Below are 27,225 nucleotides of genomic sequence, written 5' to 3' on the forward strand. Positions count from 1 at the left end.
ATATTAATAAATAATTATAAACCTAGTTATATGTTCTATATCACTTGAGATGAGATGACATGGGCAAATCAACTTACTATTGAGTTTGGAGATAAAGACAAAGATAAAGAGTCGTGATAATACCACTCATGGTGGCATAATCAATTAACTCCATGATGTGATAAGTTTGGGAATTGTAAATCTGTATGTCTTGGGATACACAATTGCACTTCCCCATAAAAAGTGTATCTCGAGATGTACAGATCTATTATTCCCGAACTTGCCATGTCAAGGAGCACATTGAGTATGCCAGCTGGCGAGTCATATTATCAGGACTCAAAAGATAAAGACAGTTATCTACATTCAATCAAATCATTTAGATGAAAGATTGGTACGTTATAAATAGGAAACTGGCCGGTGTTTGATAGGAACACTCTTTTTCATAAATTGCAAAACTCAAATTCTCAACTATCTTGAAAATTCTCACTGAAGTAACTTGTCTTGTTAGACAACTACAATCTCTAATCCCTCCCAATTAAATTTGACCATAAAATGTTCAACAATTTGGCAAAAAAGTCTATATAAATCCTTACCCTGGCCTTATGTATACTTCATCTTCTCAATAAAAAAAATTATTTCTTTCTTTCTTCTTCTTTGTCAATTATGGATTTTCGCGAATTTGTTAAAGCTATTATTGTTTATCTATCTTTGATATCCATCTTTAATCATGCCCTGGCTTTGAATAATTGCGATTTCCCAGCAATATTCAACCTTGGTGACTCGAATTCTGATACGGGCGGCTTGTCTGCTGCATTCAGATCCCTTCGTCCACCTTATGGCAAGACCTATTTCCACAGGCCTGTGGGAAGATATTCTGACGGGCGCCTTATTATCGATTTCATAGGTATTTATTTCTTTTATTAAATATATACTCTTTTTTTATTTTGTTGGCTCTCTATAGTACTCTATTATCATATAATGTGTTAGATTACTATATAGCTAGATGCTGTAAACCATAGTTTTAATACTCTGTTGATTGAAAAATCAGCCTAGTCGACTCAATTGGATTTTGAAGTTTCTCAACCCCATTACTTGATGGAAGCAACGCAGTAGTCTCATCAAGTTGGAAAATGTACCAAATTAGACATAAACTTACTTGACCGAGTTATTTGGTTATATATAATATTTGACTTTTCTTGAAGTGGGACAATTATAACCGTTGGATCAAATAATTAATCTGTGTGATGTTTCAGCGGAAGGCTTTGGATTGCGTTATTTAAGTGCTTATCTTGATTCGGTGGGGGCAAACTTCACCAACGGTGCAAATTTTGCCACGGCAGGATCAACCATCGTACCAACACGCAACACTTTACCTTTGGGTTGCTTCAGTCCTTTTTCCTTAAATGACCAATTGAGACAGTTTACTCAGTTCAAGTCTGAATCACAGTTCGTCATCAACAAACAAGGTATTAATTAATTAATTAAAATAAAATGATATTGTGTAACTGGTAGTTCAAATTGATATTTACCTACGACCCATATTAGTCATATCTATCTATGATCACTATTATTGATTTTTAGATCTGACGGTTGATGTTGTTGATCATCTTTTTTTATAGGAGGAATCTTCAAAGATCTGTTACCAAAGAAGGAGTACTTCGATGAAGCTTTATATACATTTGATATTGGTCAGAATGATCTAGGGCAAGGATTCTTCAGTGGCATTTCCGTACAGGAAGTCAACGCTTCTGTCCCTGATATAGTCAACAATTTCTCTACAATCATTAAGGTACCTCTTTGAAAATACCATTTTTAACATCTATTCAATCGAGTGGTACGAACATAACCATTACATCTATACACATTTTTATTTTTATTCTTTTTTTATTATTATAGAATTTTAGTTGTTATTTTGATCAGCCAAGTAAGGACTCGATCCAGATGATTAAGTATGGTTGTCGATGGATCGGTCCAGAATTGAAACCCAATCTGAATCAACCCAATAACTATGGATCCAGATGATCAAGGATTCCGGTTCTAATAAGGACCCGATCTAGATGATTTAGTATGTTTGTCAAATGGACTGGTTCAGAATTGAAACCCAACCTGTATTTGACTTGATAACTCTGGATCTAGATGATTAGGTATGGTGGTCAATGGATCGGTTTAGAATTGAAATCCAATCTGTATTGACCCAATAACTCTGGATCCAGATGATTGAGAATTCTGATTCTAATAAGGATCCGATCCAAATGATTAAATATGGTTGTAAACAACCCGACCCAACTCATCTTGACAAACTCAGCCGATTGACACTCCTAATGTTGTTGACATATGTGATCATGTAGTCTGTGTATAGACAAGGAGGCCGATCATTTTGGATTCACAATACCGGCCCAATCGGTTGCCTTCCGTACATTTTGACTTTTGCATCTGGCAACAATTCTAAGGTTGACAAGGCTGGCTGTGCCATTGCTTATAACGAAGTTGCACAATATTTCAATCGAAAATTGAAGGAGGCAGTGAGTCAACTCAGAAAGGAACTCCCCTCGGCTGCCATTACATATGTGGATATTTACTCTGCCAAGTACAATCTCATAAGCCAGGCCAATAAGTATGGTAAGTCATTTTCTCAAATCTTTTGGTGTCATTTGTTGATGCGAAATCTAATTGTGTTTTTAGCTCTAGAAAGTGTTTTTTCGGGGTGATACACAATAATAGTTCATTAACAAGTTATAGCCACGATTCACGTTTTTGGGGGAAGTTGGAAGTTTCACCATGTGAACATTTTAAGATCCTATCCGACACTAATCAATTTTTAATTTTTGTTATATATTTTTAAATTTTTAATGGAACTCACCAAAAATAGTTTCGAGGCCCAAACATATAAATTAATGATTCTCCATTCTACATATATTGCATTCTAATCATTTTAATAGAATCAAAGTGGAAATTATTTTTAGTAAATTATAATCCTAGCATATGTATATAACACAATACATTTTTACATTATTATATAAAATTTTTTTTTTTTAGAAATTATTTTTATTGATGAAACTCATTGTAAGTAGTTTACAATTTAGTGTTTGCCACAGGAGGCCCAAAAGTATAAAATGATGCTTAATTCAATTCTACACATAATGGCATTTTGATCATTTTCACAAAAATCGGTTGAAAGTTATTTTTTTAACATACAAAAATTCCAACTTCAGTATATAAACACGATATTTCTCCAACAAGATAATTAAACTTTAAATTACAAAAACACACTTCTCAACTTCTATTTACGACAATCTATAGTCTCAGAAGTTGACATCATTACCAAATAGGTCCTTTATATTTAGATGAAAGACTGAATTAAGTAAGAGGAAATAGTGAGTCGAGCCGAGTCAAGTGCTGACAATTGTGCTTCTTCCTCTCTTTTTTTTTATAATGAAAGAATTGGTTCTACAGGGTTTGAACATCCGCTTACAGCGTGTTGTGGTTATGGTGGTGGGGAATATAACTATAGCACTCAAGTCCGTTGTGGAGGAACTATTAATGTCAACGGCACCCAAGTAAAGGTGGGATCTTGTAAAAGACCATGGGCTCAAGTCACTTGGGATGGAGTTCACTACACTGAAGCCGCTAACAAATGGATTTATCATCAAATTGTTGATGGAACATATTCCAATCCGCCCCTTTCATTGAGAATGGCATGTCATAGTGTGAAGGCCATGTATTCTGACATCTAAAGTTAGGTGTAGCTCACCCGGAATCACTTAGGAGCACTCATGTAATACTATATGTAAGACTCACATATAAAACCATATCAATCCCGTGCCAAGACATATATGTTAGCTTAATGACATTTTAGTAGTAAGGAGTATGACCAGCCTCTAGTTTTGATGTTTCATTCTAGAAACTTAGAAAAGACTTAACGTACTCTTTGTAAGAATGGTGTCTAGTATCTCAATCCCCGGCCTACACCTACGTTGACTTCAAGTCCTCATGCCAAACTACATGGAGTCCTGCATGTCATAGATTGCCAGGTTCTTATAACACACCTATTTGCTTTTGTAACATGTTATACCGTATAATTTGCATATATATCAACAAAGTTGATTTCAGACTTTGCCTCATGCTTTCCCATTCTCTTGCTTGCTAGCTATGTATTTGTGTGTTATTATTATTTTGACAGTCTTGCTTTTGGATTAGCACCTCTTGTACCGCACAACCTTGTTTTGAAATAACGCGACCATGACACATAGGCAACCATACTAAATTACCTACAAATATTTTCTTTTATGTTTTCTTTTGTAATAACTTTCCTTTGATTTGATCAAATAATAAAATATTTATAAATAAAATACCCAATAGGGTTTTAAGTACAAGAAGAATGTTTCATGAAAATTGTTATGATAGATATCTTGAATTTGATTGGTTTTTGTGTACCAATAGTGGATTTGTTGTATTCAAATTGGGAGTCATAGGGGTAGTTTGGGTATGTATTTGTATTGTAGTCACTGTAAAATCACATGATAATGAAATCAAGATGAAATCAAATAAGAAAATAAGGTTTCTAGGCCGTAGAGATTTGACGATTATGAATAATGTTGGATTGACTTCAATTCACACTTTGTTGACGTGGAGTTGGGTACTAAACCATAGATGTTTTTCATTGAGATACGAGTGAAAAGAATCTATACTTATATGCGCACCTCCACATCAACAAAGTGTGAATTGAGGTCACTCTAGCACAATTTGATGATTATATGGGGAAATACAAGGTTGTAATTTTTTTTATCAGAAACTAATGGGAAGCATGTGCAAACAAGCATATATTACAAAAAAATTAGTACTTATGTGTGATTATTTTTTTTTTAATTACTTAAAAAATTATTATAAGGATCCTTTGATAATTTAAAATATCAATAAAGGTAATTTTGTAGGTAACATAATAAAACTATATTTATGCAATCCTCTACCCTCTTAAAAAGTAGAAAGAATAGGGTACCTTTGGTACATCAATCACTTAAAAAAAGGGATTGGCTATTTGCACCCACCTTTTTAACTTGGCTCACCCACTTTCTACTTTCACCCACCTAAAATTAAAGATGAGTTTTACGAGTAATCCGGCTTTTTAACCCCTTTAACCCTAAAGAGGATGCTTGTGATTAATGAAATGAGGGGAGGGGGCATGATACATCGTGTGTTTGCACATGCCACCAACTTAGGTGTGTTGATGGGTCGAACCAGGCTGGGTTGAATCGGGTTAGATTATAAATTTTATATGTCTACACAAACAGGCCTAGTCCTGGTCTGCATGCATCTGGGTTTTCTATTTTAATTCGGGTTGTTTTCTTTTTTTATATAAAAAAATTATAGATATATTTGTATGAAATATTTTATATATGAATAAGAAGGCAGGCTGGGCCCCCCAACAAACCTAGTTTCTAAACCAAAACTCCATCCATTACAAGTTGGGCCAAATCGGATAGGACGAAGCTCGACCCATTGACAACCCCACACTTACTTAAGTAGAATAAATTCCAAAAGAACAACGGCCCTGCTTGCTTGCAATGCAAAACCCCGTAAGAAAGGCGGAAATACAAAATATTCCAGAGTTCTACATTTTTTAGTTGTTTTGTTATTTGATTAAGTGGTAGGCCCATCCACAAAAATTTGTCCAAATCTCCACAATATTTTGCGGTAAAAAAAGTCCTACAATTCTTTGTGGAAGGCACAATCGTTCGAGAGCATTCGGGTAAACCTTATCTTCTCTCTTTAGATAAACCATCTCTCCTTTCTTCCCTCTTATCTCTCTCTTGCTTAGACCAAAGCTTGGGCAAAGACCTACTCTCAACTCTTTGTTATAAAATTTTGTTTACCTATTAACAATTGCCCAAATTGTAGTATTTGATTTCTTACACGGTTGTGAACTCAAAAATCTTGTAGTGTCTCATAACGGACGCCCAATTCATTTCTTACATGATTGTGAACCGAAAAAAAAATATCTCTCAATCAGGGATGTAAATGAGACATGTTTGATTTTTTTACAAATTGTTTTCATTTAGGGATATAGGTAGATTGGGATGAAAATCACGACACCTACTACTCAAGGACATCTGTGGGTTTAATTTCGTCAAAATGTACCCTTTCACTGTTTTAACCTATCAATCCATCTAACATGAAAAAAACCCCTAAATTGATTGTGATTTTCCCCAGCAAATCAGTTAACAGTATCAAATAATATTGTTTCAAACTATATATAATATAGGTGAGTTGATTTAATCTTCTTGAAAGGATAAATTCCAATTGGGTTTGTTTGCTCTCAAAATATTTTTGGGATCTCAATACAACATCAATATGTAGGTAAAATTTAGGATTTGTTTTATAACTCATTAATATTTTAATAAAAAATTATGGATTTTTTCTTTTAAAGAAAAAAATATGATTTATTTTGTTTAGGTTTTCTATTGACAATCAAGCACCCCGAAAGTTTCGCAAGACTTTCCGATTATTACTACCATACATCACACTTGCAAAATGACGCAAATCACCATAAACATAAAGTTTTGTGTTTGCATGATTTTGCAAAGCAAACAAATATGGCCAACTTTGTGAACATACGTGGCAAACATGTACGATTCAAAACAAAATACAATAATTCAAAAAGGATAAGGGACATTATCTGGCTTGTTTGCATCAGAAAATTTCGTAAATGTATAAATTTGTTTTTATGAAATTTTACAATTATGAACAATTGTGTTTTTTTTTTTTTTTTTTCTTTTTTTACGAATGGAGTGTTTGATAATACCTCACACAATATTTTACTGGTGCTTGGTTAATCCATAAAAGCACAAAGTAAATACAAATATATATTTATATTTTTTTTAAATATTAATTTTAATTAAAATATTGTTTAAACTGAGAAGTACTTAAAAAAAACAACTTGATGAAGTTGATTCGGGAATTAATTGGACAAGATTAATAATGTCAAAGATAATCAATCTTATCATCTCTTGATATACTATATGATCTCAAAGATTGTAGGATTTACAAAGAGCTCAATTTTTTGATAAGGATTGTCAAGAGGCATTGAAACACCCCAACAAAGCATGAACTTGCAGATTAATATCATTTTTTCAAAAAGGAAAATCTAAATAAAAAACAATTCTTTTAAAGAAAAATCAAGGGGTTTCTTCCAACCAACCACATCTGAGAAGATGTTGAGATTGAAAGTAATCCGTAATGATCTTGGCTAAAAGACAAAATTAGATTGGGAGGCGAAAAGTAAGGGGTTTTCTCCATTAAGTGATTTGCGTAAGATGACCTATGAGAGAGGCAAAATCTTTAAGAGATAGTGTCCGATGTAATTAGGAGTTGAAGCTTTGCATAGGTTTCATCATGAGAAAGAAAGAGAGATTAATTTTTTTCTCCATGAGAGAGAGAGATGAGTAAAGTTACAATTTTGTCATGTGTGTGTGAGAAAAGAGAAAGGAAGAGAGAGAGAGAGAGAGAGAGAGAGAGATAGTAGTTCAATTTCTCCATGAGAAGGAGGGAAGTAGCGGAGTTCAATTTCTCCACGAGAGAGACGGAAAGAGAGATGAAAAACATCTAATTGGAGATGAGGATGAAATAAAAAACGTAACCATGAGAAGGAGGGAAGTAGCGGAGTTCAATTTCTCCACGAGAGAGACGGAAAGAGAGATGAAAAACATCTAATTGGAGATGAGGATGAAATAAAACACGTAAAGTTTTGTGGAAGAATTTATCCCAGAAAACTTCACGGTAATTTGGTTTGTTTTTCTTTTCTTCGATTGTGGTGGGACCCACACATCTTTGTATAACCAAGCACGCCTAACTCGCAAAACACTGGAAACGTTTTCTATTATTGTGCTTTGTGGTGTAAACAAGTAGAGCCAAAAATACCTACATTTATAACCATACATGAAAAAAATGTGCAAATCAAACAAAATATAGTACTAACTCCTAAAAAGATAAGATCCATAAAAAAAAAAATCATGCCTAAATTTACAACCATACATTGAAAAACATTGCAAATGAAACTAAAAACAATAAATCTAAAAAGACAAGAACCGTTATTAACGTGAAAGAGAAACATTTAACGTGGTCCTTTCACGTTTTAGTGAACATTCGAGATATCTCGATGTTTTCAAATTGTTGAGATGCCCCCGTGATCTCTTTCTTGTCTTATCAAGTAATGGATAGTTACCTAAATGACCTTCGAAACGACAAACCTGCTTCAGAATTTTGAAGGAACTCTCCTTGTTGGTGAGATTTGAGATGCCACCTTTTTTTTTTTTTAAATAACGAACTGATGAATGCTTAACCTTGACCTTGGTCTTCTCTTATGAACTAATAGAAACATGACATCAATATCCTCATTATTCTCACCACCACTACCAAATTAATCAGCACATCACCACCACTGTAAGGGGGGTTACATAGACTAATTTGGGAATAAAGATAAAAGATTATTAAATCATTTTTAATTAGTTGATAATAGGAGATTGTGGTCAAGGGACTGTCACCAATTTGGAAACATATGGGTATCTCAAATTGACCAAAACGTGAATGAGTTCAAACGATGTCCCTATAGCGGCAGATAAAATTATCCGCTGCAAAAAAGTGTATCTATAGTGACGGATAAAATTATCCGCTGTTGTAAAGCGCCCCTGTTGTAGTGTGTGTTTTGTGGTGTAAACAAGTAGAGCCAAAAATACTTACATTTACAACCATACATGAAAAAATGTGCAAATCAAACAAAATACAGTACTAACTGCTAAAAAGATAAGATCCATAAAAAAAATCATGCCTAAATTTACAACCATACATTGAAAAACATTGCAAATGAAACTAAAAACAATAAATCTAAAAAGACAAGAACCATTATTAACGTGAAAGAGAAACATTTAACGTGGTCCTTTCACGTTTTAGTGAACATTCGAGATATCCCAATGTTTTCAAATTGTTGAGATGCCCCCTTGACCTCTTTCTTGCCTTATCAAGTAATGGATAGTTACCTAAATGACCTTCGAAACAACAAGCTTGCTTCAGAATTTTGAAGGAACTCTCCTTGTTGGTGAGATTTGAGATGCCACCTTTTTTTTTTTTTTTTTTTTTAAATAATGAACTGATGATATGCTTAACCTTGACCTTGGTCTTCTCTTAGAAACTAATAGAAACATGACATCAATATCCTCATTATTCTCACCACCACCACCAAATTAATCATCACATCACCATCACTGTAAGGGGGGTTACATAGACTAATTTGGGAAGAAAGATAAAAGATTATTAGATCATTTTTAATTAGTTGACAACAGAAGATTGAGGTCAAGGGACTGTCACCAATTTGGAAACATATGGGTATCTCAAATTGACCAAAACGTGAACTCTCCTGATATAAATCCTCACCCTTGTACTTCTTTTTCTCAATAAATTTCTTCTTCTTATTTGTCAATCATGGATTTTCGCAACTTTCATAAATTTATTATTGTTTTTGTTTTTCCATCTATGATATCCTCCATCTTTAATCTCAATAACTTGTATCTTTCGAATCATTATTGTTCTGCAATCTTCAACTTTGGTGACTCAAATTCTGATATGGGTGGCTTGTCTGCTGCATTTTTTCCCATGCCATGGCCCTATGGGGAAACCTTTTTCGGCATGCCTATGGGAAGAAATAGCGATGGACACCTTATTATCGATTGTATCAATATATATTTATTTATCTTCTTTTACACTTTTTTTTTTCTTTTCTTAGTTCTCTTAAATATATAATATAGTAGGTGATATGTGCAAACTCACATATATTACAAAAGTTAGGATTTATACATGATTTAAATAGATAATCTAATTCTATAACATATTTTTACCATTTAATATATTATAAGGATATCATGAAAATGGTTGGGAGGGAGGAAATATTAATTTCCAAGAATATTTTCGTAAGGATTTACAAAATAAACTGTAAGTGGAGGTATTTTATCTAAAAATATGAGTTATTTTAGTAAATATATACAAGTATTAAAAAAGAAAGAGTATATTGTCACACCAACTCTTCCTAACGCCACTTCAATACATCCATAAATGAAATATTTTTCAAAACGTGTGCAACTTATGACAAACATTCATTTTTTTTTTGTTACGGATAACAAAATGCATCCCAAGAATATGTTACGGATCTCTAAGATGCATCTCAACTTAGATTTCTTGTATACATGGTCCACATTGTATGTGAACATATGAGTTGACCTTTTCTTGAGTCTACTAATCCCGACCCTAAGAAAAAAGTATGTGATTCAACTTATGATTTTAAAACTCCTCCAAGAACTAGTTGAGTCACTCTGATTTTAGTGGCAACCTGATTAGGTGGTGAATGAGAACCGTCATTCCCATTGACTTGTCTTGTATTTTGAAAATATCAGCCAAATCGAGTTTATGGCTGAATCTTGAAAATAAACCTAATTGAACCATTTGTTTCCCACGCTCCCTAGAAAATTTATACATAATTGACTAACATAAGATTGGCCCCCATCGATAATGATGGATTATTAATTTTTACAAGTCATCTCAATGGACTAGTCAAACCATTCAAATTGGTATAAAATTATTCAAAACTTACTATCAGGTGAATTAATAGATGACAGTCACGAAACTTTGTTTCATGTTGATGTCAAACATTTAGAAATCAGAACCAGGAATCTTTGATCGAAATGGTTTAGTGAAATATTTTTTAATTATTTTCTTCAAATTTTAAACATATTTTAATCAAATGCGATAGATGAAGGTTTGATAGACCTACATAACGTTGTATATTCAGGAACTTACAACCAAACCCAACCTAATTTGTTTGGAATGGGTCGAGTATACATGAAACCTAAACCGACCCATTAATTTTTTATACGGATTGGATATGGGTAAAGATTAAAAGGGTGTACTCATACCGTACCCTAGCCAAACCTAATTTTTCGGGTATTTTACAGGTACAGGTTCAAGTCAAGTATGGGTTCAATCATAGAATAAAATTTAAAATTTAATTTATTCATGTAGGTAAGTTTAACTTTAAAGTTCAAACTTATAAATATATGAATCTTACTACATCAATTTATAAAAAATAGAATATATAATTTATATAAGACATTTGTAAATATTTTACAAGTATCGGGTACGGGTAACAGATAATGGGTAATGGGTATTGAATACGAGTGTCAGGTATTTTATGGGTTCGAGTTGGTTATAGGTCGTAGAAATCGTAATCAAACTGAACTAAGCCGGGTTTGATTCAACTAATTTTTGGGTTCTTTTGGCTTTTAGACACATTTTTCAGGTAGGTAACAGATAGGTGTTGACAGGACGTCTTTCACGACAGATCTAACTGTTGTACTTCTATTTAAAAAAACCTTACTTTATCAAGTTTGTTATCCAATTTGATCATTTGATTTCCTCCATCAATTTGACTTTTCTTGAAATGGGACAATTATAACCGTTGGATCAAATAATTAATATGTGTGATATTTCAGCGGAGGGCTTTGGATTGCGTTATTTAAGTGCTTATCTTGATTCGGTGGGATCAAACTTCACCAACGGTGCAAATTTTGCCACGGCATCATTAACCATCGTACCAAAACGCAACACTTTACCTTTGGGTGAGTCCAGTCCTTTTTCCTTCGATGTCCAATTGATACAGTTTACTCAGTTCAAGTCTAAATCACAGTTCGTCATCAACAACAATCAAGGTATTAATTAAAATAAAATGATATTGTGTAACTGGTAGTTCAAATTGATATTTGCCTACGACCCATATTAGTCATATCTATCTATGATCACTATTACAGCCAAAATAATATAAATTCCAAGATTACAGAATTGCACATAAAGAGAACGGATTGAGGTGGGGGAAGGGGTTCATGGTTCTTCACTGGACTTACACAAGAAAATTGGAACTCTGAAAGGTTCTAAAGCACTTACATCTTAATAAAAGGGGGTTCGTATAAATAAGAAGATAATCTCAATTGAGCAACTAATGCGAAACCAAGCACGCCAACCAAATTATAAATGGTTCCCTGCCGATCCAAAACCAAATTGATATCCTTACCAGATCAGGTCCTTATCACAAACCTTCCTTTTTAACTTTTACACGCATGCACATACCCACAAGAGACACCAACACTCACGCTATCACCTAGAGACATGTTCACATGTGTGCACATACACATACATGATCATATACACGCTGTAGATACGTGATTTCGTCATTACGACGACAACATCTACAATGGTTTGGAGTCGCCACCATTCATATTATAAGTGGGTGAATGGTCATCCGATGTGCATTTTTTGAAAAGTGACATTTTTGGCGTTTAGTGACTCTCGATGGATAGGAACTAATTGAACCTTGAGATTCGTGGTAAATGGCTCGGTTGGAGAAAAGGGAAGGTGTTAAACACCCTTTTCTTCCCACTAAATAGTGGTAACCTCAACTCAACTCGGTCATTTTAATAAAAAATACAATAATAAAAATGATGTGCCACATGTTGATAATGTGTACCCTTAGTAGAGATTCATTTTCGGCTTGATCATAGGGTCATTCCATTGATTGAAATGACCCTTATAGACCTTTAGCCTTGGGGTCCATTCATCCTAAAAAATAAAATGAAGGGGAAATGGGTGATAGAAGAAGGAGGATGAGAGGGTGTAGAAAAGAAGGGGGTTATTTTTGTTGCACCCACCTTGTATCTTCTTTCTTTTTTGAGTCTTCTTGAGTCCTTAGTATTTTAAGAAAATACAACTTTTGTATGATTGAAGGAATAGAGAAGAGAAGATGAGAGAGATGAGTGTAGTATATGATTTCTTTTTTTTGTGAGACTTGAGGATGATTAGTGAGAGAGAATTAGTAATAGTGGTTAGTAGTGAGAGTTGGGGGGATAATTTTTGTGGTGAAAGTTGGGGCCATTTTTGGGAAGAGGATGATGGTATGTATAGATGTTGAGGAGTTATTTTAGGGATATAATGGGGTGAAGTGAAGAAAGATGATAGAATGATTATGAGTTTGAGAGAGAAGTGGGTGTAATTTAGAAGAAATTGGGGGGTATTTAGGAAAGGGGGGTTAAATAGGTGAGTTTTGACCCAAATGGTTTGGATCCTACCCAACCCATTTGGGTAGAGTGTTTGGTGAGGTGAGTTTAAGATGGTGGTTGTGATTAAATGGTATTTGGTTTAAGAGAATGAAGGATTTAAAGATGTGGTTGATGATATTTTGGGAGGGTGGGTGAGAATGAAGGGTTGAGATAGGTTGATGGGAGAGGTTTAGTGTTTGACTTGAGATGATGGGTGTAAGTTTAGGTTGTAGATGTGGGTTTTGTAGGGAATGATGAGGGTAGATTAGGGGAGGTATAGGTTAGGGGTGTAGGTAGATGTGTTGATTTGAGAGAAAAGGCGATGGGTAGATGAGGTTTAAAGAAAATTAATGGGGGTGGGTAGTTGGATGAGGGAGGTGAGATGGGGTGATGACATGTGTCACCTTTTGATGATAAAAATAGTGATTGGTTGATGTGGGTAGTGGTTTATGGGTTAGGGTTGTAGGTTGGATAATGAATTGGATATGGTTAATGATTTGTGGGCTTTGTAGTGTTGGGTTTGGGTTTTAGAAATGGTTTTGGGTTTTAGGATTGATTGAGGGTTATTTTGGAATAGATTTTGAAGGTGTAGATTGGTTTTAGATTTTAGGTGGTGTGAGATTAGGTTTAGGTTAGGGTTAAGATGAGGAAGATAGATTTTGAAGAATTGAGGGTTTATGGGCCTTAGGTGGGTTTAGATTTTTTTTGGATTCGGAGATGGAGCGGTGGAAGGTATAGGAGGTGGTAGGCGTCCCAAGTCTCATTTTTTAATTTTATTTATTTTTTTAAAATTTTTGAAATCATTGGTTTGATAGAGATGCCACGTGTTGGAAAATCGGGCTTTTTAGGCCCGTTGGTAAACTTTATCGAAAATTTGAAATTTTTTATTTTGGAAGCGGAGCGGTGAATATTGGGAAAGCGTAAGGTAGGCCGAGTCCTTTTGGTGGGCCTCCTAAACCATTGAGAGGTCTTAGGGGCCTCGGTTTGGTCAAAATGTCACTTTTCAATGACTTGGGCCCTTAAGGCCCGTTGGCCAATTTATTTGGAAAATCGATATTTTTGGACCCTTTCGAGTAGTGGCCCGTTCAAATTGAGGTGTCTACACACGCAGAAGGATAAAGTCTTAACATTTTTATCAGAAGATAAACATGACAACAACACTCTATCAAAACTTGAAGGTTAATATTCTCTTCGACGGTTTATGAGATGATTGCAGTCAATATCAAGATAGATCAAATGAAAATAAACCCTCCGACAGATGTAGCCCGGACCTTGTGCCATGGGTGACCTTTGATTTGAGGAAATTTGAACTTTGTGTTATTTGGATTCATGCATTTAATATCTTCTCTGGTTGGAGTCCCCAAAATTTGATATAATGTTAGAAAAATCTCAATTAAGAGACGGCAGAATGTGAACTAAGAGCAGAAATAAAATGAACTATGCCAATTGCTAGTAAACCTTAACGACTTACCCCAGCTGATCAACACAACTTTCTCCATGAAAAAAAAAATACCTAAATTGATATGCTCTAAGTTGACCTTGCTTTGTAGGTAAGATTTCCTAAACATCAAATTTATGTGACAAATTTAAAAGTAAAGTTTATGTAATGGCAATAAGACCAGTTATGTTTCACGAAGTATGTGGTTAACAGATAGTATTAGAAATTAACAAATCAGTGAAAATGTGGTTAATCTCATCTTATTCTTTGCATCCTTTCTATTTATTTTGAACCTCACAAGTAAATGTAATCAAAATACCTGACGAAGGGGATGATCCTTATCAAGGAAACTTCCACAGCAACCATGAAGCAGGTTGGAAATCAGGGGCTGAACCAAGCCTCTAAACGAAAGGGTCAATAGAAACTCTAATCGGGACTCAAACTGATAAAGAACGAATCGTTAAAACTCCCAAGTTTTTAGGGATTTCAAAGAGATAAAGAGAATGAGAAGAAGAGAAGAGAAAATGACAGAGAAAGTGGGAGTTTTGAGCTTCTAATTTCAGAGAGAGAGAGAGAGAAAATGAGAAGAAGAGGAGATAATAATAGAGGAAGTGATGGAATTTTGAGCTCTCTAAACTTCCCGTGAATATTTTCGCCAATTGATTGATTTTGTGCAGCATTTGTTAAGACCCCTAATTTGCTCTACAGCTGCGAAAATAAAATCCGCTGCTGTATTACAATTTAAAAAAAAAATTGATAAACATAACTAATTATTAAATCGTAGTTTTTATTTAAAAAAATTGATTTTTTATAGTGGCGGTTATAATAATCCGCTGCTATATCCAATTTTTTATTTAAAAATTTTATTTTTTATAGTGGCGGTTACAATAATCCGCTGTTATATTATAATTTTAAAAACAAATGCTAAAAAGAACTCATCACTAAAACGATGCTTTTATTTTAAAAAATTAATTTTTTATAGTGGCGGATACAACATTCTGCTGCTATATCTAATTTTAAAAACAATATAAAAAAATTTGATATTTTTAGTGGCGGATACAATAATCCGCTACTATAATTTTAATAAAGAAATTTTGATATTTTTAGTGGCGGATATAATAATCCGTTGCTATATTGAATTTTAAAAAAATAGCTAAATAGAACTCAATAAACCAAAAAAAAATTTTGATTTCTTTTAGTGGCGGATACATTAATCCGCTGTTATATTCAATTTCAAAAAATTGAAAAATTTTGATTTTTTTTAGTGGCGGATTTTATTAATCCGTTGCTTTAGTCAATTAAAAAAAAAATTATTAAAAAAATTGGTTCTTTTAGTGGCGGATATACTAATCCGCTACTATATTCAATTCAAAAAAAAAAAAATTTGATAACAACAATTCACTAAACCAATATTTTTATATAAAAACAATGATTTTGTAGTGGCGGATATATTTTTCCGCTACTATATGGCATGAATAAGGATAGGGTGAACTTTTTGGTATGCACGATGTCCCTATAGCGGCAGATAAAATTATCCGCTGCAAAAAAGTGTATCTATAGTGGCGGATAAAATTATCCGCTGTTGTAAAGCGCCCCTGTTGTAGTGTGTGTTTTGTGGTGCAAACAAGTAGAGCCAAAAATACTTACATTTACAACCATACATGAAAAAATGTGCAAATCAAACAAAATACAGTACTAACAGCTAAAAAGATAAGATCCATAAAAAAATCATGCCTAAATTTACAACCATACATTGAAAAACATTGCAAATGAAACTAAAAACAATAAATCTAAAAAGACAAGAACCATTATTAACGTGAAAGAGAAACATTTAACGTGGTCCTTTCACGTTTTAGTGAACATTCGAGATATCTCGATGTTTTCAAATTGTTGAGATGCCCCCTTGACCTCTTTCTTGCCTTATCAAGTAATGGATAGTTACCTAAATGACCTTCGAAACGACAAGCCTGCTTCAGAATTTTGAAGGAACTCTCCTTGTTGGTGAGATTTGAGATGCCACCTTTTTTTTTTTTTAAATAACGAACTGATGAATGCTTAACCTTGACCTTGGTCTTCTCTTATGAACTAATAGAAACATGACATCAATATCCTCATTATTCTCACCACCACTGCCAAATTAATCATCACATCACCACCACTGTAAGGGGGGTTACATAGACTAATTTGGGAATAAAGACAAAAGATTATTAAATCATTTTTAATTAGTTGATAATAGGAGATTGTGGTCAAGGGACTGTCACCAATTTGGAAACATATGGGTATCTCAAATTGACCAAAACGTGAATGAGTTCAAACTCGGACAAACTTTCAACGAGAGTTTCAGACAGGCAAAATAAACACTTTATAGGAACGGTCAAACTTTGACCATCACTAAAAGTTGTTGTAGTAGCTAATTTTTCCTATAGTGAATTATTGTTATAGATGCACATTTGCACACACCAAATACTAGTATAGATTAAGGGGATTTTCTATCCCAATTCTCATCATCTTATACTTTAAAAATCCTATCTTGTTCTTAAAGAGTATTGATCCAATGACTTGGGTTCAAATCTCATTGACCCCACCTTCTCCTCCACTGACCGTTAACCATCCTTTACTTGCCTAGAAAAAAAAATTAAAATAATAATCTTAAGTTTGAAGGGGGCAGTAATTTGTTTTTTCTTTCTGAAAAATTATTATAGATAATTCTTAAGGTTGAAGAGTAGGGTAAAAAATATATTACTCAATAAGTTGAAGGGTGATTTTGGAAAGAGAAATTAAGGTTTATAGGTTGCAGGTTGAAGAAGAAGTATTTATTAGATTAATTTTAATTAATATATTAAAGAAGTCTAAGAGAAGACCTAAGTTAAGGGGTAATATAGGGTATTTCAAATATTCACCAAAACGCCTACATGACTCCTTAATCTTAGTCTCCTCCATCAGACTAATGAAAATGATCATAACGCCCTTGTCTTCAACTTGAAATCAATAACTTTTTTATTTCTCTTTCCAAAACCTATCATCTTAAAGTTCTTGGATAAAATTTTTTAATTCTCGTCTTCAATCTTAAGATTAATCTACTTAACCTTCAAACCTAAAAACAATATACGATTATTGAAATAGAAGATCGGGGGATTTTCAATACGGGATTAATGTAAGGTTAAAATGATGGATTGAAGATGAGTTCAAATATATCAAAATTAATATTTTGGCAAGATTGAATAGTTTGAAGATGACTGGTATTAATTAGAAAGAAAAACTAAGGGCTTTTTGTTACAAGCTGAAATTAAAGATATTTAGGTTATCTTTTCGTAATCGATGAACAAAAGAAGAACAAGGTCACGAAGGGGGCATGTCATCAGGTTGTAGACATAATGGGTATCTGAAATGTTCACTAATATATAAAGGGCTCTCTAAGTCACTCATTGAAAGGGGGAGGAGCAAGAGGCAAAATTGAAAATATGTAGGGGTATCCCGAATATTCACCAAAGCTAGGGGGGAAACAAGGTCATCACAGGGCCGGGTGTCATCAAATTCAAAACATAAGGGTGTCTCATGTATTTACCAAATGTATAGGGTGTCTAAATTAAAAAAAAAAAAAAAAAAAAGTGAGAGAGGGCAACTACCCCTTGTCTCATTCCATTGCATTGTTCTGGTAAATGGCCCTAAAAACAAACAAGTCTACCTCAAACTCTCCCTATATAAATCCTCACCCTCATACTTTTTTTTTCTCAACAAATTTCTTCTTCTTATTTGTCAATCATGGATTTTCGCAACTTTCTTAAACTTATTATTGTTTTTGTTTTTCCATCTATGATATCCTCCATCTTTAGTCACAATAACTTGCAGCTTCCGAGTCATTATTGTGCTGCAATCTTCAACTTTGGTGACTCGAATTCTGATACGGGTGGCTTATCTGCTACATTTTTTCCCATGCCATGGCCCTATGGGGAAACCTTTTTCGGCATGCCTATGGGAAGAGCTAGTGATGGACGCCTTATTATCGATTTTGTCGGTATATATTTATGTCTTCTTTTATACTTGTTTTTTTCTTTTCTTAATTCTCTTAAATAGATAATTAATATAGTAGGTGATATGTGCAAACTCACATGTATTACAAAAGTATTTAAATAGACAATCTAATTTTATAACATATTTTTACCATTTAATCATATTTTAAGGATATCATGAAAATGGTTGGGAGGGAATAAATATTAATCGTATTTAAATCACCATAGAATTAGCATGTATCTTGGAGTTGGATTAGTAAAAGTTGGTGTGGTGATAGAAACTTTCTAAAAAAGCAATGGCGATTTGCTATCACTACATCAAATCATTGGAATTTTTATGCTTAAAAGTCCTTCCTTAAAACCATGCTGTCTGTACCATAGTTTTAAATCTCGTCCGAGACTGAGACCACTTATCCAATACGCCTTGGTAATTGGTATCGTCAAACATATCGGACAAGATTCAAATCCACAGTTCATTTATCACATTATTGAATGAGAAGACTCGATCTAATTCATGGACGAGACAAGAAGGACAATTACGTAGGATCTAATAATATGTGTGATTTTCAGCGGAGGAGGGCTTCGGATTCGATTATCTAAGTGCTTATCTTGATTCCGTGGGTTCGAACTTCACCAATGGTGCAAATTTTGCCACTGGAGCATCAACTATTGAACCAACAAAAAACACTTTTCCATTGGGTGTGTCCAGTCCTTTCTCCTTAGATGTTCAAACAACGCAGTTTATCCAATTCAAGTCTCGATCACAGAGGAAACGAAATCAAGGTAAAAATAATGTGATACTGTGTAACCGTTACTTCAGATTGATATTTGCATACCAGAAATATTACTAAGATCCAACGGTTCTTGTTGGTCTTTTTTTGTAGGAGAGATCTACACAAATTTGTTACCCGAGGAGGGGACATTCAGTCGAAGTTTATATACGTTTGATATTGGTCAGAATGATCTAGGGACAGCATTCTTCCGTAACCAGTCTATAAGGGAGGTCATGGCTCTGGTCCCTGACATAGTCAGCAATTTCCGCACAGCCATTAGGGTAATAAATTATTAGGAATTTAAATATAGCCAGCCACATAGTAGTACTGTCAATGGATCGGATGACACCCAAAATCCGATCTGATATCTTATTGGATCGGATCTGGATCAATCATGTCCCGATCCAATAATATGTTCAAAAGTATACAAATTTTATTATATATTTTTTACGATATATATATATATATAACGCGTCTAGATTCAATCTTAGCTGTTGGATCACGTCTAATCCAATGATTTTAATACGTTTGTTATTCCATCTGTTAAATAGTGAGGCACCGATATATATATATATAGTCCCGTTCGGCACCCTACTATTTACCCAACGCTTTGCCAAACGTGTTTTTTCCTACATGGGTTAGAAATTTTGGAATGGGCTGATTTTTGGTGAGGATGATCTCTGTGGGGAAGAGATCATCCTCACCAAAAATCAGCCCATTCCAAACCTTCTAACCCCATAAAAAATGGTTTATAAAAAATGGACGGTCCATGATTTTTTAACTTGTAAACATAGGGTTAGAAATTTCGGAATGGGCTGATTAAAGTGAGACGGATCTCCTAACCGTAGAGGTCATCCTCACTAAAAATCAGCCCATTCCAAAACTTCTAACCCATGTAGGACAAAACACGTATGGCAAAGCATAGGTTAACTAGTAGGGTGCTGAACATTTCCCATATATATATAATTGGTTTTGGCTCAATCCGGATCTGGATCTTAATATTGAGATGCGATAAAAACAAACCGATCTGATAATTATCGGATTAGATCCTTATTGGATCGGTACCAAATCGACCTCAAACCAATCCAAACCTGATCCATTGACAGTTGGACCTAGTTGACACTCCTGACGTCCTTGGAATGTATATGAGATAATGCAGTCTGTGTATAAGCAAGGAGGCAGAGCATTCTGGATTCATAACACCGGACCAATCGGTTGCCTTCCGTACATTTTGGCCCATTTTGGAGTAACAACGGATGAGATGGACAGTGTTGGGTGTGCGAATCGTTACAACGGAGTTGCTAGATACTTCAATGAGAGGTTGCATGATGTAGTGATTCGATTGAGAAGGGAACTCTACTTAGCAACAATTATATATGTGGATGTTTACAAAGTCAAGTACGATCTCATATCCCACGCCACAGAGTATGGTAAGTCTTTTTTATCAAAGTTTTTTCAAGAAAGTGGAGATTTTGAGTTCGAATCTCACCTTACCTTGGGGGGGATTTATCCCAAAAATTATATAATTCTAGTTAGGTTGGAGTAAATGCAAAGTTGATTGCTCTACTTCTTCTTCTTCTTATTATTATTATTATTATTATGTAATAACCAAAGAATTGGTTATGTAGGATTTGAGAAGCCGCTTGAAGCATGTTGTGGTTATGGTGGTGGCAAATATAACTATGACCCTCACGCTAGTTGTGGATCTCATATTATTGTCAACGGCACTTCAGTGACGGTGGGATCTTGCAAAATGCCAGCGATTCGAGTCAATTGGGATGGAATCCACTACACCGAAGCTGCTAACAAATGGATTTATAGTCAAATAGCTAGTGGCCAGTATTCAGATCCACCCTATACATTGAAAATGGCATGCCGTAATGCCGATAATAAAAATATCCATTAGGGTTTCAAGGATAATTAAGAAGAATGCTTCATGAATATTGTTGTGATGGATGGATAATATCAATATGGGGTTTGGTGATTTGTTGTTATAGTTTAATATGAGATTTGATGATGATATAATATGATACCACCCCACTTACTAGGAAATTTACGTAACTTAACCCATGTTACTTTAATTTGGGTTTTTGGAGCATAGAGAGTTCTCTCTCTCTCTTCCTCACAAGTAGTCAAGGCTGCAAAATAATTTTTAAAAATCACGCCTTGAATCCCAATTTCAGTCATCAAAGCCAATTGTATAATCCTTCCCATAAAGATTAAAGAAACCTAATCAATCTTTTTTTCTTAGGGGTTTGGCTTTTAATTTTATTTTATTTTGCTACTATACGGATTCCTATAGATACCACGAACCCATATAAAACCTAAATAAAGTATATTTTTCCTTACAAATCCCAATTTCAATAAGCATTAGAACATCTTTTAGGAGAGGTGCTTTAATCGAAAGGAGGGTCGAAGGACCTGGAAGGATAAATCTCGCAATTAGTTGGCTTACCCTTCGGTATATTGGAACCCCGAATGTAGGGATGGCAATTTTGTCCCATTCCGACCTACCCATATAGGATCGGGTTTTTCATAATTTTAAACGATTTCGGGGTAGGGACGGTTTTAATATACATTATCCCATCCTAATTTTATATATATATATATATATATATATATATATATATATATATATATATATATATATATATATTACAGTTACTATAGAGAAGTATCATTTAGCTAAGTGGTAATTAGATGTGTGACAAGATGTTCTCACACATGATTTTATATATTGTCTGAGGTTGGGATGATTCGGGCGAGTCATCTCAATCTCATTTATGAAAGAGGCAAATATCAATTGTGATAAAAGATTCAAAAGACTCAATTGTGATAAAAGATTCAAAAGCGCGGAAATTTCGTCTGTGATATCATAAATCTCGGATGACACAAACGAGATACACGAGATTATCACATAAAAAAACAAAAAACAAAAAAATTGGAAACCCTTTGCCTTCGTCTCAAACCTTACCAAAACCTAATGCCATTGTTTTCAAACCCTATAAAAATTTACAAAAACCAGACATCTACAAGCTCTTCCGAATCCATGATATTTTTTTAAGTAGTGTAAACTTATAAATGAAATTCTACATCTTCAAGAATAAAAAAGGGGGTTTTATGCTTTTGATCTCTATACCTATAGTTGGAGAGAAATAGGAAATCAAAGAAGAAGGTTTGGAGGAAGAAGACGAACACTACAACTTCCAACTATTTCAGTATTTTTTTTTTCTTATTGAAACTATTACTAACCCATATTTCAAAAAACCCTAAAATGTTCAATTAAAAGGTCCATCCTTTCATATATAAAAATCATATGTTGCTTGAGGTTTCAAAGTCGAAGATGATGACTTAAATATTTACCTAAAGAGGTTGGATATGACTGATTTTGGCGAAAAAACCAAGGATTTTTGGCAAGAGGTGGAAAAAAAGATTATTAATCTTTGATTGAGATAATTCGTCTGAGACAACTTTGTCTTGTCCATAGACGAGACGAGATGTCAAACCGAGTTTTGAAATCATGTTCCCACATCCTAGGTTCAAATTTCCACCCATACTTCTTTTACTTATTAACATTAAAAAGGGGGCACGAGCGTGGGGTGGGGATGGGTCAAAAAAATCAAACCCAAGTCGGGGTTGGGGCAGGTTCATTGCAAATAATTATAATCGGTGTCGGGGAAGGGTTTAGCTAAACCCGCACCATTGCCATCCCTACCGAATGGCGCTCTTTTTTGGCACCTAAACCCGTTTCTCGTTGTCGAGCCAGTAAAAAAGTCGTATCGTGCATAAGCGATTGATTTTGATAATAAATCCTGATTTCAATCATCATTAAACCATCTTTTTTTTTTTCATTCTAGCATTTAATCTTAAATTTTACTTCTAACATCTTCTCTAAAGAAATGAAAATTTGAAAATTGGAGTTCTCAAGGGAAGGAGCTCCTGTATTGTGTTTTTGATTATTTATTTAGATTTTATGAGTTTTCGCAAGTATTTCTTTTGGATTTTCTATCAAAGGAATCCATATCAGAAATTCTCTATAGAAACAAGTCATTAGGTTGTTTATTTCAAGGGTTCATTCCATTGTTATTTATCGGTTTTGATATTGAATTATGCGCACAAGACATGGATTGACTTCAAAACTTGTTTTGAATAACCCAATTAATTTTCAAGAAATCCTTGCTCCGATCCATGAACTTTAATATGGTTCTCCAAATCACACATCAAGGGGGAGAGCAACTAGAACAAAGGGACTTGTTCGAAACCATAGGATTATATCAAATATTCACCAAAGCGAATGAGGGCAAGAAAAGTCCCTAGAGGGGGTGTCATCAAATATAAAGCATAGGGCTATCTCATAAATTTGCCTAATGTATAGTAATTAGTAAGGACTCGATCTAGATGATTAAGTATGGTTGTCAATGGATCGGTTCAGAATTGAAACCCAATCCAAACTGACCCGATAATTCTGGATCCAAATGATCGAGGATTTCAGTTCTGATAATTATCGGATCAGATCCTTATTGGATCGGTATCAAATCAACCTCAAACCAATCCAGACTGATACATTGACAGTTGGTCCTGGAATGTGTATGAGATAATGCAGTCTGTGTATAAGCAAGGAGGCAGAGCATTCTGGATTCATAACACCGGACCAATCGGTTGCCTTCCGGACTTTTTGGTTAGTTCTGGAGTAACAACAGATGAGATGGACAGCGTTGGGTGTGTGAATCGTTACAACGGAGTTGCTCGATACTTCAATGAGAGGTTAAAGGATGCAGTGATTCGACTGAGAAGGGAACTCTACTTGGCAACAATTATATATGTGGATGTTTACAAAGTCAAGTACGATCTCATATCCCACGCCACAAAGTATGGTAAGTCTTTTTTATCAAAACTTTTTCAAGAAAAATGGAGATCTTGAGTTCGAATCTCACCTTACCTTACCTCACCTCACCTCACCTCTCACCTCACCTTGGGAGGGATTTATCCCAAAAATTAGATAATTCAAGTTAGGTTGGAGTAAGTGCAAGTTGAGTTGCTCTACTTATTATTATTATTATGTAATAATGAAAGAATTGGTTACGTAGGATTTGAGAAGCCGCTTGAAGCATGTTGTGGTTACGGTGGTGGCAAATATAACTATGACCCTAACGCTAGATGTGGATTTTCTATTAGTGTCAACGACACTGAAGTGACGGTGGGATCTTGCAAAAGACGATGGGCTCGAATCAATTGGGATGGAATCCATTACACTGAAGCCGCTAACAAATGGATTTATCGTCAAATGGCTATTGGCCAGTATTTAGATTCGCCTTATCCATTGAAAATGGCATGCCGCAATGTTCATATGCCATACTAAATTACTCATGCATGCTTCCACCTCTCTATGCTTTCTATATTTTATAATTACTACATAATGACTTTCCTGTAATGCCGATAATAAAAATATCAAATAAAATACCCATTGAGGTTTCAAGAATAAGAAGAATGCTTCATGAATGCTCTTTTGATGGATGAAGAATATCAATATGGGATTTAGTGATTTGTTATTATAGTTTAATATGAGATTTGATGATGATATAATGTGATACCACCCCACTTATTAGGAAATTTATATAACTTAGCCCATGTTATTTTAATTTGTTTTTTGGTCTTCTTAAAAAATTTAGTTTTCATTCCTCTTAACGGATTTTTTAGAGCATGGAGAGTTCTCTCTCTCTCTCTCTTCCTCACAAATAGTCAAGGCTGCAAAACAATTTTCAATAATCATGCCTCCAATCCCAAGTTCAGTCATCAAAGCCAATTATATAATCCTTCCTAGAAAGATTAAAGAAACCTAATCAATCTTTTTTCCTTAGGGGTTTGGCTTTTGAGAATGATGTTTCGGTGGTACTAAAAAAGTTCAACCCTAAAAATAAATAGAAATGATATGGATTTTACTTTATTTTCTTTTTAAATTTTCTAATTGTATAAGGTTAGAGATTAAATTTTTCTAGGATTTTTTGTAAGGGTGAATGAGTGAGTGACATGTAGAAGGGGGACGTGAGGGTGTGAGTTGAAAAGCATGCTTGGATTATTTTAATGGATGAAAGATAAGCATGGAAAATATGAAGTAATGGAATTTTGAAATTAAGAAGAATATTGATGCTTTTGTGAAGAATGTGGGGACATGGGGTGATGGAGATTTATTTCTTTGAGGTGAAGGTATGTGATATTTTGTAGGAATCTGGACTTCAGATTGGATTTGGGTTTGAGTTAGGCATGTAAATAAAGATACGCTTTAGAATGGGTTAGTGACTGGATTGGTCTTAAGAGTTGGATTTAGGCTTCCTTGCAAGGCCCGTGGGCTTTGGTCTTGTTTTGTGATAAGTCCATGAGTCTTATGGTTGCTTCCTTGGACCAAATCCTTCTTTTATACCATTTTTTCATCTCTTACACTTGATCTAAAAAAAATAGGGTATCAATAGGAATTATTAAAAATGAGAGGGGAGAAGAGGATATAAGTAAAGTTAAAGAGTTAGTATTGAAAAAGAGGAGTTGTGTGGACCTCACTCCTTTTGTTTCAATTTGTATACCCCACAAGACTGTAACAATTACAGTTTTGTGGGGTATAAAAAGAATAGGACCTACCATTTTTTTATTATACATAATATAATTTTCCCATGCCTACGACATTGACATCTTTTTTGGGGTTAAAGGAGTAAAAAAGAAAAAATAATGAAGTTAGAGGGATATTATTGAAAATGAGTGAGAAGAGGAAAGATCATAAAGTTGAAGGACAGGAAAAAATAAGATAATAAGTGTGGAATTCATTCATTTGTCTCGATCTTTATACCTTATAAACATCCTATTTTGCATGAACCCATTTTGAGAAAGGGCCACAAAATTGCATTTCATGCCCAGTTACCGACCAAAGACCTAAACACTCAATTGTTCAAAAAAAAAAAAAAAATTTACGCGTTTGCTCAAAATAAAAGCTCTAAAGCCTTTAACCAACCTATGAACCCACAATAAATCTTTTTTTCCAATTTCCCATGCATTCATACCTTATACCTACCCTTTTTCTAAGCCCATTCACATTCTAGACCCATTACATGTCTTAAACCTTTCTAAACCCATTCTATACCCAAGTTGAAACCCATTCACTCTCTAAGTGCATTATCACTCCTAAACCACCTCCAAATCCAACCCATGCTCAAACAATAACCTAAGTTTGATCCAATATTCAAATCAATCAAACCCAATCCAAGTCCCAAAATCCCCAATGTCCAATTCCTAACCTCTACCTAAAATTAAACCCCAATCTCTACCCTAACCAATTTCTAACCTAAGTCTCAATTCAAGCTTAATCCCAATTCCTTGATCAAATCAAATCCAATTTTCAAGTCAAAGCCCATTCCCAAATCCACACCAATTCAAAACCCATCTCTATATCACTTCTAAGCCCAATCTCAAATGCATGACCGTTTTAAATCCATTACTATTTCAAGTCCTCAATCAATGTCCATTGACCCATATAAAAGTCTAGAAAACTATAATTTGATAGGAAGGTTTTAGTAAAGATGCACATTGGACCGGTTCAAATCGAGAACCAAATCAAACCAAGCATTTTGGATTGGATTGGTTCGTTTTTAAAATGATTTATCATGAAGGTAATAATTTAGTTAAGTTGTGAGACTGGTGGAATGTTCATCTTTATTATTATAATGAGAGAAGGTAAAGTAGAAGTGGTTGACAACAAAATTTGAGTGGTGAAATTCCCCCACTTTTATATTTAAATTTAATAATATAATCAAGATAATTTTGATAGAAAACCTAGAAAATCGCAACATACACCCCAGAATCACATTAATTAGTTCTAAGATTACAAAAACTTATTTATATTTGCACAATGACTA

General features: G+C 34.2%; 3 protein-coding genes across 3 annotated transcripts; all 3 read left to right on the forward strand.

Annotated features, from left to right (window-relative positions):
• Positions 1-545: 545 nt before the first annotated feature.
• On the forward strand, positions 546-4,098 carry LOC147406422 (esterase-like). Its single transcript, XM_086434456.1, has 5 exons — positions 546-883; positions 1,233-1,445; positions 1,599-1,768; positions 2,328-2,598; positions 3,433-4,098. The coding sequence occupies exons 1-5, from the start codon at positions 643-645 to the stop codon at positions 3,711-3,713; spliced, it is 1,176 nt and encodes a 391-aa protein (XP_086290582.1). The 5' UTR covers positions 546-642; the 3' UTR covers positions 3,714-4,098.
• Positions 4,099-18,227: 14,129 nt separating this feature from the next.
• Positions 18,228-21,359, forward strand: LOC147406423 (GDSL esterase/lipase At3g26430-like). The gene is made up of 5 exons (XM_086434455.1): positions 18,228-18,559; positions 19,125-19,337; positions 19,439-19,608; positions 20,487-20,757; positions 20,956-21,359. The coding sequence occupies exons 1-5, from the start codon at positions 18,307-18,309 to the stop codon at positions 21,231-21,233; spliced, it is 1,185 nt and encodes a 394-aa protein (XP_086290581.1). The 5' UTR covers positions 18,228-18,306; the 3' UTR covers positions 21,234-21,359.
• A 1,894-nt stretch (positions 21,360-23,253) lies between these two features.
• LOC147406424 (esterase-like) lies at positions 23,254-24,798 on the forward strand. Its single transcript, XM_086432780.1, has 2 exons — positions 23,254-24,201; positions 24,415-24,798. The coding sequence occupies exons 1-2, from the start codon at positions 23,925-23,927 to the stop codon at positions 24,684-24,686; spliced, it is 549 nt and encodes a 182-aa protein (XP_086288906.1). The 5' UTR covers positions 23,254-23,924; the 3' UTR covers positions 24,687-24,798.
• The last annotated feature ends 2,427 nt before the right edge of the window (positions 24,799-27,225 follow it).

Source organism: Akebia trifoliata, chromosome 3, assembly GCF_017979445.1.
Source record: "Akebia trifoliata isolate Shusen 1 chromosome 3, ASM1797944v1, whole genome shotgun sequence".
Classification (NCBI taxonomy): Eukaryota; Viridiplantae; Streptophyta; class Magnoliopsida; order Ranunculales; family Lardizabalaceae; genus Akebia; species Akebia trifoliata.

What these genes read in the sequence shown, in the direction of transcription:
- LOC147406424 (XM_086432780.1), top strand. Translation starts at nt 23,925, where the DNA reads ATGCAGTCTGTGTATAAGCAAGGAGGCAGAGCATTCTGGATTCATAAC. An exon ending in ATCCCACGCCACAAAGTATG is followed by an intron (nt 24,202 to 24,414) that starts GTAAGTCTTTTT and finishes TTGGTTACGTAG; the next exon opens with GATTTGAGAAGCCGCTTGAA.
- LOC147406422 (XM_086434456.1), top strand. Translation starts at nt 643, where the DNA reads ATGGATTTTCGCGAATTTGTTAAAGCTATTATTGTTTATCTATCTTTG. An exon ending in ATTTCTCTACAATCATTAAG is followed by an intron (nt 1,769 to 2,327) that starts GTACCTCTTTGA and finishes GTGATCATGTAG; the next exon opens with TCTGTGTATAGACAAGGAGG. An exon ending in AAGCCAGGCCAATAAGTATG is followed by an intron (nt 2,599 to 3,432) that starts GTAAGTCATTTT and finishes TTGGTTCTACAG; the next exon opens with GGTTTGAACATCCGCTTACA.
- LOC147406423 (XM_086434455.1), top strand. Translation starts at nt 18,307, where the DNA reads ATGGATTTTCGCAACTTTCTTAAACTTATTATTGTTTTTGTTTTTCCA. An exon ending in CCTTATTATCGATTTTGTCG is followed by an intron (nt 18,560 to 19,124) that starts GTATATATTTAT and finishes TGTGATTTTCAG; the next exon opens with CGGAGGAGGGCTTCGGATTC. An exon ending in ACAGAGGAAACGAAATCAAG is followed by an intron (nt 19,338 to 19,438) that starts GTAAAAATAATG and finishes CTTTTTTTGTAG; the next exon opens with GAGAGATCTACACAAATTTG.